Consider the following 12,593-nt stretch of genomic DNA (forward strand, 5'->3'; position numbering starts at 1 on the left):
CAACAGAGCCTTAAACCTATAACCAAGCTTCTTTATTCACCATACCTTCTTTTCCAATGGTTACAATGCTAAACAGATTAACTAATTAGCTGTTCCTCACATCCCTCTCAACATAAAATTATTATAATGCTATTATATTCCCTATATCTGAGAAACCTCAGATAAAATAGCCAGAACTCTAAACATGTATAATCTCTGCACTGCTTTCAATCCTCATCTGAAGCTGGCAGCTCTTATCCACTCTCCCTCCACCTTCTCTGTTCCATGTTTTACAAGGTTCTCTGTTCTTGCAGTGCCTAAAAAAACACAAGAAATACATCTGCTGCCTTAACTATAACATATATTTAGCTGATATCTTGAATACCTTGCACAGAATCAAATGAAAAAAAAAATAATATGCTTCAGTGTAACAAATATAAACTTGGAAAGACTTCAATTGAAAGACTGTTCTTAGAATCAGTAAAACCAACCAAATTGTAATAAATATAGTTGTGTTAAGTTTCCCAAGATTTGGAAAACTTTAATTCTTAGGTCTTCTGCCAAATAGCTATGGCAACCAACAGCATCCAAGATACCCCTCATGAGACTTCATGCTTATAGTCTATCTTTTCCAACTTTTTTTTTTTTTTTTTTTTTTTTTACTGTTTTTTTGTGTGTGCTTTATGTGCAACTTTATGATTGTGCCCCTGATGATGATGTCTCTGCAACTCACACAAAATACAGGATCCATTAAAACTTGTGTTTAATTGTTTCTTTGTGCTGTATTTATTTAATTTTTTAAACCTAATAATGAGTTTAAATTGGCACCTAAGCCTAAATACTCAAATTTCATCTTTCTTCCTATGACTGTTTCCTTCAATACTGGTTCTCTTTTATTTCATGCAAAACTTATTTGCTAGTTTTATTTTCTCTCCAGTTTACTCCAAGCAATACTTTCCAACATTTCAAATGCTTCAATTCTTCTCCAGTCTTCTGCTGTTATAGTCCAAATCTCACAACTATATAAGAACCAAAGAAAGGTTTTCATAAATTTTTTCCATATATCTTTACATATAATAATAACAGTATCTTACTATTATTATTACTAGTATCTTATTATTTTTAATTTATTATTATTAAATTTATTATCAGTAATAATAATCCTACATGTAATAAATGATCTCTTTTAATCTTTAAAAGGTACTTGTGGCATGACTACAAACAACAAATTACACAATAACTAATTAATTACTGTGGTTATCATGTAATTTATTGTTTAAATTATCTCTTTTATTTTAATACTTCTTTTGCCATAGCAATTCTTCATATTTCCAACTCACATATTCCATCTTTTTGAATAAATCCAAGATATAAGAATGATTTCACTTGTTCAATGTCCTTACTTCAAATCACTAATTTTATCTATCTTATTTTATTCTTTTGAACCTGCCATTATTTTAGTTTGTGCTGCATTTATCTCAAGTCAATAATCTAATAAAATATCCATTCTAAATAATATCTGTTTTAAATTCTGTACATTCTCAGCTAATACAGCTACATCATCAGCAAAGTATATATCATATGCTATCTGCACTCAGACTATAGTTGTCCCATTCGTTTATTCTTTTATTGCTTTCATCACATTCTCTATATACAGGTAAGGATGAAGAAACATTGGTGATAAATTTGTTAATAAAGAAAAGCCATGTAAACATTTCTAATGATGCAAACTCATTTAACAACAAAAAAAGTCAAGTGATTTAAATTTTCCATCAGCAATGAAATAAGTACTTAAATAACTTTTCATGCAACTAATAACATTTATTTTCTTGCATTACACGGTCTTTACCAAATGAATAACAAATTTTAGATAAGTGAGATCATGGTTCAGCCAATTCTATACTATTATTATTATTACATGACACCCCCAAGGAGTCCAATGACTCACTGAGGGAGGGCACCTGCTCTACAGCTCTCTGTCTCAACCACTCAATCCACCAACTGCAGTGAACTACATTATCTACACCAACACCATCTACTGCCCACTACCACCACTAGTAGTTTCGCAGACAATCACAAACATCCATTCCCATGGTAGGATTCGAACCTGCAGCCTTTAGGCTGACAGCAGATACACTAACTATTCAACCTACCAGGCTGGCGAACAACCAAAACAAAAGCTTGTACAGTATATACAACACATCTTTCAAATTTACAGTGTTTCTAAAAATGGTGTATATCATCAGAAATACCTTCAGATCTCTATGAATAATTGGGGTATGGCAATGGTGTAATCTAGATATAGATTCACAAACATCACAGAATATATGAAATACTTCTGTTTCTGTAAAACCAGAAAATCTTCTTTCTTTCATAAGTTTCAGTACATGTCCTAGAAAGAGAAAAAAAAGTATTAAAAATTTAATATATACTTTCAAAATGTACAATTCAAAAGCAGAATCTATGAAGATTATCACTCAATAAATCCAAACTTTTCATCATTAATTCATTATTTAAGCATTATACCCATACAGTACATGAGGACTACCAAAGGCTGGTGACTAAAGCAATATATAGCTAGTCATAACCAAGTCAATCCAGCCCAGCCTTACATAAACAGAGCTCTGGCTTATTTAGCAAATACTGCCACTAGAAATGCACATATTTCCTAGTTGGAAGAAATATCGACTAAACCTCCACCTTGTTTATTGGAAGCCTGAAGTGGTATTCAGAGTAAAAGCTCTGATTTCTTCCACCCACCCATTCAGCATATGTAGTGAGGCAAACTCATCAAGTACAATAAAAATACACTATAGGGACAACAACCCCCACCCCTCCACATGAAAGAATACAGAAGAAAAACGACTAAACAAACACATGTAATAAGTTTTAATAAGTAAATATTTCATCCTAAGTATCATAGGACATCGTCAGTACAGTCAATCAAACAATACTAGGAATAACATACAGTTAAGGTGCATGATTGCAATGGAATCCCAATATGTGTGCAGTAGAGTGCTATAGAATTAAATTAAAATATATCTGGATGGAAGGAAAAAAAAAACAGATTACATTAAAATAAGATAACATATATAAAAAAATTATAGCCTCAAAAAAGGCTGAAACCGGTCTGGGTAGTGACCTCCCTCCATAATGTAATAACAGCATACATTTCCTAGGAAATGTGTTTTTACATTATGGAAAATACTTAAGAATAGCGATCTGAACTTCTCCACCTTTGCAACGAGCTGCCCAGTATTGTACTATGTACTAGGATCACTTGCATTTGCTAACGCTAGTGTCGCCGATACTTTATAGTTTACTATATTTGGCAAGAAACTCTCTGATTCCAATCTTTGAGTTTCTTATTCGGTTTTAAAACTATGTGGGATTTAATATCCCCTTATTTTAAGTAATGTTTTCATTGCCGATATGAAGCTTATCAGCTCTTTATATTTAAGTATTTTACACAATTTTGTATGACAATTTCCCATGTCATTATGGTTTAGATATGGTATGTGAAGTAGGACTACAAGCACTTTCTTTATATATACGTTCATGTTTATAAAAGGTCTATGTAGAAGTTTGGTCTTTTCCCAATGGATCGTATGGTTTGGGTTTTCAACTCCGTGTTGTGTGAGGCCAGATTTCTGTGGTTTGATAAGATGGATACGGTCTTGATGTTCCAAAATGCGTTTAGGAACAAATCTACCTGTCTGTCCATAGTAAGACAATTTACAGAAGCATGGAACCTTATACATGCCAGGTAGCATCAGAGGTGAGAGTCCGTCTTTAGGAGAAGGTAACATGTTATAGATCTGGTTGATTGATTTGTAGGTAGTAGCAAGTTTGTAATTGCTTCATAATTTTTGAAAGATGTTTGGAGATGCTTTTGACATAAGGCATTAGAACCCTACGAGCTTGTTCTTGTCTAGGTTGATGTGTGGGGAAGTGACTGATGATTTTTTGAGTTGTTTTAAGATTGTATCCATTTAGTATGGCTGTATTTTTGATTATTTCCAATTCTTTATTTAGAGATTCTTCAAAGGAGCAGAATCTGTGTGCTCTGGTTACTAATGATTTAATGATGCCAAATTTTTGAGATGGATAATGAGCAGAAGAATTGTGAATGCAGCGACCTGAAAATGTCATCTTGCAATAGACAGAAGTGGAGATGGGCCCATCTTCTTTTCTTTGGATGTGTAAATCCAGAAAGGAGATTCTTTTTCCTAGCGTGAATTTGATGTGAGGATGAAGAAGGTTTATTTTATCTAGAAACAGGTGTAATTCTTGTTCGGAATGACTCCAGGCAGCAAAGACGTCATCAACATATTGTAGCCAAATTTTTAGTTTGGGTTTAAACGTGAACATTTTTTCTTCAAGGTATTCTAGAAACGGGTTGGCTAAGTTTGGTGATAAGGGAGACCCCACTGCTGTTCGTTCCTCTTGCTTGTAAATTTTCTCTTTTCAAGTGAAGTAACCAGACGTAATAACAAATTCAAATAATTCAATATTTCATATCAGATGAAAATTTTTGAGTTTACAAGTCTACCGTTTCCTTATGCGGAATATTATTGAAGAAGGGGAAGATATCAAAGCTAATTAGCATGTCAGTTTCCAACAGTTGAATGTCTTTTATTTTTGGGTGAAACTCTGAATTTTTAATTGATGAGGCTGAGTGGCCTAGGTGAGGGCAGAGAAGGTTAGATAAAAATCTTGATAATTTGTAAGTCGGGCTGCTAATAGAATCCACGATGGGTCTGAGTGGAACGTTATTCTTGTAAAGCTTAGGTAAACGGTATATTTCAGGAGGCCTAGCATGGCATGTCCTGAGTTTTTTATCGTTTCTTCATCTAAGAAAGTGGTTTCATCAAGTAACTTGTTGAGTTTCTTAAGCTATCTTTTTGTAGGATCATAATCAAGTTTGTTGTATGTCTTTCGATCTTGGAGTAGTAAATTCATTTTTGGGTCATATGACATGGTATCTAGAACTACAGTGGCATTTCCCTTGTTGGTTCTGGTGATGATTATGTTCTTATTACGTTTTTAAGGAGGTAAGAGCTTTCATTCTGATGGTGGGATATTCAAGAGCGAAGGTTTGGCATCATAGATTATTTTGGCTATTTTGAAACAAAGTTTGTTGGTTTCAATACTGGAAATATGGCTGATATTTCTTTCAATATTGTGTATAAAATCTAAATATGAAAAGCATTTAGGTGAAATGGCAAACTTATGACCTCTTGCTAGAACATTTAATTAATCTTCTGTGTTAGTGGACAGTTAGATAAGTTGACAACCCATTTTTCGGTTGGTAATTTGTTGGTATTATTCTTAGATCAATTTAACAAATTAAGGTATTTTTTATGTAGATTAATATTACTTTTATCAAATGCTTTGCTCCCCGAATTTTTTGAGACACTAATAATCACTTGTAGCAATTCTTGATTTAACGTATTTGACAATTCTGCTTCTAATTCTGCAATTTTTGAATTATTTGTTGCCAATTCATGTTTAGAAACTTCTAACTGATTAAGCAGTAAGGAATGGCTTGCTTTCTGATAGATTTTATACACAACATTGATCCATTGCCAGCCTAGCTGGCCAAGTGGTTAGCATACCCACTCTCCAGCAAAAAGGCTGTGGGTTAGAATCCTGCCGCGGGCATGAATGTCTGTGATTGTCTTTGGAAATACTAGTAGTGGTGGTCGGCGGTAGATGCCATTGGTGTAGTTGCGGTGAGTTGGTGGATTGAGTGGCAGAGACAGCTGTAGAGCAGGTGCCCTCCCTCAATGAGTCCTTGGACTCCCTGGAGGTGTCTAATAATAATCTCAAAAATTTGGCATCATTAAATCATTGGTAACCAGAGCATACAGATTGTGCTCCTCTGAAGAATCTCTAAACAAAGAATTGGAAATAATCAAAAATACAGCCATACTAAATGGATACAATCTTAAAACAACTCAAAAAATCATCAGTCACTTCCCCACACATCAACCTAGACAAGAACAGGCCCGTAGGATTCCCATACTTTATGTCAAAGGTATCTCTGAACGTCTTTCAAAAATTATGAAGAAATACAAACTTGCTACTACCTACAAATCAATCAACCAGATCTATAACATGTTACCTTCTCCTAAAGATAAACTCTCACCTCTGATGCTACCTGGCGTGTACGAGGTTCCATGCTCCTGTAAATTGTCTTACTATGGACAGACAGGTAGATGTAGATCTGTTCATAAACATATTTTGGGACATCAAGGCCATATACGTCTTATCAAACTGCAGAAATGTGGCTTCGCACAACATGGAGTTGAAAACCCAAACCATAGGATCCATTGGAAAAAGACCAAACTTCTACATAGATCTTTATATAAACATGAACGTTTATATAAAGAAAGTGCTGTAGTCCTACTTCACAGACCAAATCTAAACCATAATGACATGGGAAATTGTCATACAAAATTGTGTAAAATAATTTTTTATATATGTTATCTTATTTTAATGTAATCTATTTTTTTTCCTTTCCCTCCAGATATATTTTAATTTAATTCTATAAGACGGTACTGCACACATATTGGGATTCCATTGCAATCATGCGCCCTAACTGTATGTTATTCCCAGCATTGTTTGAATTAACTATACTGATGATGTCCTATGATACTTAGGATGGAATATTTACTTATTAAAACTTATTACTATAGTTATTAAGTGTGTTTATTTAGTCATGAATTTTCCGCAGGTTTCATTGTACAATATAGAAGAAAATGGTTTTATTAACAGTACACAGAACAGAACAGAAGTTGATAATAATGATTCTGGTGACTTTCCTAACAGCTAGTAAATAATCCTGCTGCCACTTGCTTTTCCTAATAGGAGTTCTAGTATGATGGTATGAAGATGAATTTCATACATATTTTGTCTATGTATAAACAGAGCAATAGGACACTGCACACACACTCAGTGTAGGAAATAAGTTTAAGAGACTTCACCTCACATTATATGTTCCTATTTCTCTCCACATTTAAATGAAAATAACTTACTAAGAACAGATGTTTGGAAAAGAAGTGTAGAAGTTCCAGGGGTCATCCTAATTGATACTATTGTAATGCCAATGGATGCACAAGGTTTGGGTACAGCTGAAACAGTTAAGAGGGAGCTTTGTGTGAGAGAAAATTTGTACAAGATTGTGATCTGCATTACTGAGAGGAGAAGTGACCTCTATCTATACCTGGAAGGCAAACTGGTTGAAAAAAAAGATCAAGGTATTATTGGTAGAGTGGAGAGAATCATAAGGAATTTGTATTAGTAGATGTATGGTTTGCATCAGGTCACTGCTGATAGCAAAAACTTCTGTATCATCACGTCCAGTTCAATAAGTAGTGTTGGAAAATGGGAGCCAACTAGAATTGTAGACTAATATCCAGGATGATTACTTTACTATTTGGATAGCTTCATTGCAGAAAGTCAAGTTTCATGGATAGTAAAATAAAGAGGTCAGAGGAGGTCAAAAGCAGAAGAGTTCGATGGACGTCGCAGCATCATATCATATTAATGAGAATTTGTTGTCAAATTCTTCATTGGTAATGCATAACCTTTCATTTAGAAACATTCAACTGACATGCATTCCATGTCAGTTTAAGTCTGTACAAGTCAGTTTGGAGAGATTATCTATCAGATGTCCGTTACCCCCCCACCAGCTGCATCACAAGAAAACAAATTGATGTTTCCCCCCTAACCTATCCCTGATATCATTAATATATGTCAAATAACAATGCTCTATGGTACTCTATTACCTTCATACTCTTGGACTTAGCACCTCCATCACTCACCTTCTGATTAAATTAATTTAATAATAATCAGTAGGGATGGGGATTATAGTGAACAGTGAGTAAACTTCCAGGGACCCACACTGGTAGGGTGTTCAAAGTTACCACATTAGATAACTGCACTGTTGAAGAGAATACTAACTTATAAGAAAATGGAAGTTATTCTGCCATTTCACAAGGTTTTAATAAGACTGCACTGTCCAGAGGCAGGTGATCCAATAACTGGCTATGGAATTGTAGATATAAAAACAGATTGAGGGAAATATGTTCTTCCAAGTTTGAGGAATAGGCAGATGAAAGGTGATTGATACAAATTAGTAAGGAGTATTTACAATATAGATATAAGTGAGAGACTATAACTTAATGGTGTAGGAACAATTCAGGGGCTCATTCCAGAAAAGAAACTGGCTAGAGTGTGGCCAGGAAGCATGCATCCTGGCCACATTCTTTGTGGTGGGTATGTATGAGTGTATGAATGTGGACTAAGCTATCATTAAATATTGTGAGTGTATCTTTGATGAATATGCTCAAATAGAGGTAAAAATGTGAGTGACTAAAATAGCCTTCCCCCCAGCCGTGGACTCACCATCATTATCAAACTCCTGATATGTATCCTCAAGGGGTGGACACGATATTATGATAGTATTACATGACCAATTTACATCATTATCAACTTCCTATCAACCATTTTCCTCCAAATTAATCTGTTATCTGTTGAGTGTAAGATATCTCTGTTAAAATTCAGCAATCCCACAAGTTTAAAATTATAAAAATAAAGTTAAGTAGCTATTTAAAGGTATGCTTGTTTTTATATATTGCAAGCAAGATGGTTTGCAATGTTATTTTAGCTACAGAAGTCTTGCTGCTTAGATATGAAATAAATTTATTAAAATTAGTTGTAAGCATAATTATGATTTTGTATGAGCCATGTAATGTTGAGCCATGCTTTGTAATGTTGGCGCTGTTTCTGTGTTGAGAAAAGTTGTTTACTAAATGTTATCAATAATGCAGTAAGCAAAAATTACTGCTCTAATTCACATTGCATAAATAATTAAATGAAGTTACCTCAATACATAAAAGGCTGGAATGAAGAAATGTTATAAATTCTGGTTGTTTCATAGTGAAGTTATAATTAAATAAACTGTCCTGCACTGTGAAGAAAGAGCTTTGTCATTTCAAGCCCAATGCTAGAAAATACTAATGGCAAGACACAACAATTGACTTCAGCAGAAGTTTCTTAGTTGCATTTTGAAATGGTTCACTTACTTATTATCGCATGTTAAGTGTAACTTTAAACATGCTCTGAAGATTCTGGTTTGAAATCCAGTGAAATATAAGTTAATAATTCAGTTAATAAACATCTTTTTTTATAATTTAGTTGGTTTCGTGTTGTAATACTGTTAGAAACATGTTTAAAACAGTTTTTTTTTCTTTGCATCTTGTCTTATCATATGCCTTTTCCAAATCTAAACAAAACTTAAACAGATATTTGTTATATTCCCATGAATTCTCCACTATTTGTTTTTAAATGAAAATTCTAAACTCTGAACCTCTATTTGCCCTGAAACCAGCTTGTTCTTCATGCTTCCTTTCCACAATTTTTCTTAACTTTTTTTCATGTATACTTGCATAAATCTTACCATGAATTCTGTAATTCATGGTAAGATAATTACATACAGATTCCTCTGTAATTCTCATATTGTTTAATTTCCCTTTTTCTTTTATAGATGAGTACTATAAGAGCTCTAATCCAATAATCTGGAATTTTATCTTCTGATTATGCAGTGTGGCCAATGTAAAACTTTTATACCTTCCTATTTTAGCATTTCTGGCCAAATATCATCTATTCCAGCTGCATTTTCACATTTTAGGTTTTTGATGGCTTTTTTCTACTCCAAGTATTGATATATAATCCTGCACTCAGCAAGAATATATATTAATACTTGAAGCAGTGTTAATGTTGTGTTAACTGCTGAGTGTTTTCTATCATCAAGCCACTACTGCTTGTTTCATTTAGCAATCTTTCAAAGCAAATCACTCCAGATAAGTAGAATATCTTGTCATTAGTTTTCATGTAATCTTTATTATCATTGATTCCTTTTACAGTATGCTTTCCTTCAGTTCTACAGGCTTTTTCAACAGCCTGCAGAATATTTTACAACCTTCTTGATATTGTAAGAACAGAGAAAATATTCTATATTCTTAGTCATCTCATGACTTGTCTGGAAATTTTGATATGCATTCTTACTTTCCTTCACTACCTCCTTAACTTTCACAGTCCTCCAGGAAGTTCTGCTTTTTCTATCCTCGCATACAATCCGATCGCATGCCTCTCTAGCTGAATCAATCAATGTTTTCTTCAGGATCTGTCACTAAATCTCAACGGTTTATTTCTTGTTTTCAAACTCTTTCACTTTTTCCTGAATAATGTTTGTTGATTTGAATCTACAGTTCATTTCTGAAAGCTTCTCAACTTTAGTTCATTTTAAAACTTTCACACACACTCTTATTATTATTACAGCAACTCCAACAAGTCTGTAGACTCATCAAAGCAGACACCACACATCATTTCAAGAATTCGACCTTTCCACTTCCTCCAACATTTGCACAGTATCTATCATACTTTGCTTTAAACTCATTCACAGACATGGTACTCACAACGGACTCTGGCAACCTATTCCACTCATTCACTACTCTCCAAGCAAAAAAACCTAGTTTAACACCCTTGCTAACTACACTCTTACTCAATTTCCATGGATGGTCCCTAGTTCTCCCACCAACACACCTGCCATGAAAAAATTTGTATATTTTTTCATGGCAGTGTAATAAATCTGTTCTTGTAAAGTTCATTCCATAGGCCTGCTACCATGTTGGTCACTCGCCACTGGATACTTTCCACCTCCTCCTCATCACCAAGAAACCCTGGTGCTCAGATCTGCATGATGTAGTCAAGTAGGGGTCTTATCAAGGCTTGATAACGAGAAACAATAATCTACTTCTCTCTCTAGTCAAAGTATTCTTCAATAGCCAAGTGAACTGAAGAGCTGTTTTAGCCACTTTTGCTATGTGCCCCCTTAAACTTTAACTCCCTATCCACTAACACTCCCAAGTCTCTGACTTCGTCAATTTTCTGGAGTACAGGTCCACCAATGTGGTATACAGCTGGTAATCGTTTCACCCTAAAATGCATAACCTTACGCTTTGCCCAGTCTGCCAATCCATCCAAATCATCCTACAAAATTTTGCCATCTGTATTAACTATTGCTCTACCCAACTTTGCATCATTTGCAAAGAACTGAACAGTTCCTCTCAGTTCCTTTTCTATATTGTTAATGAACAAATTAAACAAAAGCAGTCCAAGAACAGAATCCTGCAGTATGTAACTAGTCACACACCTTCTTTTGGACTCTACCCCTGAATAAACTACTCTCGATATCTCTCCATCAACCACCTTCCTATTCATCTCACCAATCCTATATCCATTGCCATATGCTGCAGTTTACTGATTAGAATTCCACTTGGTATCCTGTCAAAGGCATTTGCAAAGTCCAGCAGTATCACTATAAACCGTTATCCAACTCAGCTGTCACTGTATTATAAAAAAGTGAGCAAGTTACTGAGGCATGACTTACCCTTCACAAAACCATGCTGTCCCCCACACAGTATTCCATTTCCATCTATCCATTCCTGTATTTTTCTTTTGACCAACTTCTCCAATACTTGGAGACTAAAAAGTCTTGGTCCTGATGACATATCTCCTATTGTTTTCAAACACTGTGCTCCTCATCTCGACAATCAACTATACATATCTGATACTTCTCCCAATGCATGGAAGCAATCTCATATCCATCCTATTCCAAAAAAGGGTCAACCATCAAACAACTGACCAAAGGATAAAAGGGAGCTATATGCAAGAGACGGATTATATTTGAATACAGAAGGACACAGTAATCTGGAGAGACTGCTGTTTTCCAAGTGTTGGGCAGAGAAACTAGAAATGCAAGGTGAAACATAGCAGGGATGGTCTTGTGGGGAAAGTGGCTTGATAAATGAGAGTATATACACTATATTTTAGAACCGGTGGAGTATGTAGGGAGTAATAAAGGCTATAAGAATACTAGCAATGCAGTGGTTCTTCTATATACAAATGTTAGGAGCAATAGGAATACAATGAATGAGCTTGTGGCATTGACTGACTCAGTCTCTCTAAAGATAGTTGGTATTAGTGAAACTTGGTGAACTGAGGAGGATGTCGATGTTCCAACAGGGATAGAAGTTGAAGAGTAATATAGCATATTTCAGAAGAATAGGGAAGGTAAAAATGATGGCAGAGTGTTATTCATGATAAGGGATGATTTGTACCTTCTCAGGGTGGAGAATCACAGTGGAAATAACACTAATGACACTGAGAGTATATGGTGTGAGATACATGTTTATAAGATATTTAGTGGGATGTTGTTATAGACCAGGGAATATGGACGGTGATTAGCAGTTTCGAAATGTTTAGGAAAATTAGTTTGACAAGTGAAAAGTGAGTAACATTATGGAGAAGGTCAACCTACAGCAATATAAACTGGGCAGGGGAGATAGTATGCGGGTACTAAAGGAACATTTTTGGATTTGGTTATAGTATCAGTGGATCTGACTGTGACCAAGATGTCATACTTACCCCCAGATGATGTTGGTAACCATGTCTATTCATATACCAGGTCATGGTGTATGTAGAAGTATCAAGGCAGAAGGAATTATAAGGAAGCAATTATTATGGCTTGGAAAACAGGAAAAGAG

At 34.7% G+C, this 12,593-nt stretch overlaps 1 protein-coding gene across 4 annotated transcripts in view; it reads right to left on the bottom strand.

Moving 5' to 3' along the window:
• LOC150095838 (uncharacterized) overlaps positions 1-12,593 on the bottom strand; it is a 404,380-nt gene that overhangs the window by 243,730 nt on the left and 148,057 nt on the right. For all 4 annotated transcript variants that reach the window (XM_090408977.1, XM_090408980.1, XM_090408978.1 and 1 more), the window contains one exon: positions 2,232-2,371. In XM_090408977.1, the coding sequence (XP_090265103.1) occupies positions 2,232-2,371 (140 nt within the window). The remainder of the gene's footprint in view (positions 1-2,231; positions 2,372-12,593) is intronic.

Source organism: Typopeltis vanoorti, chromosome 19 (assembly GCF_054136105.1).
Source record: "Typopeltis vanoorti isolate ZY-2024b chromosome 19, IOZ_Tvanoo_1.0, whole genome shotgun sequence".
NCBI classification, from domain to species: Eukaryota; Metazoa; Arthropoda; class Arachnida; order Uropygi; family Thelyphonidae; genus Typopeltis; species Typopeltis vanoorti.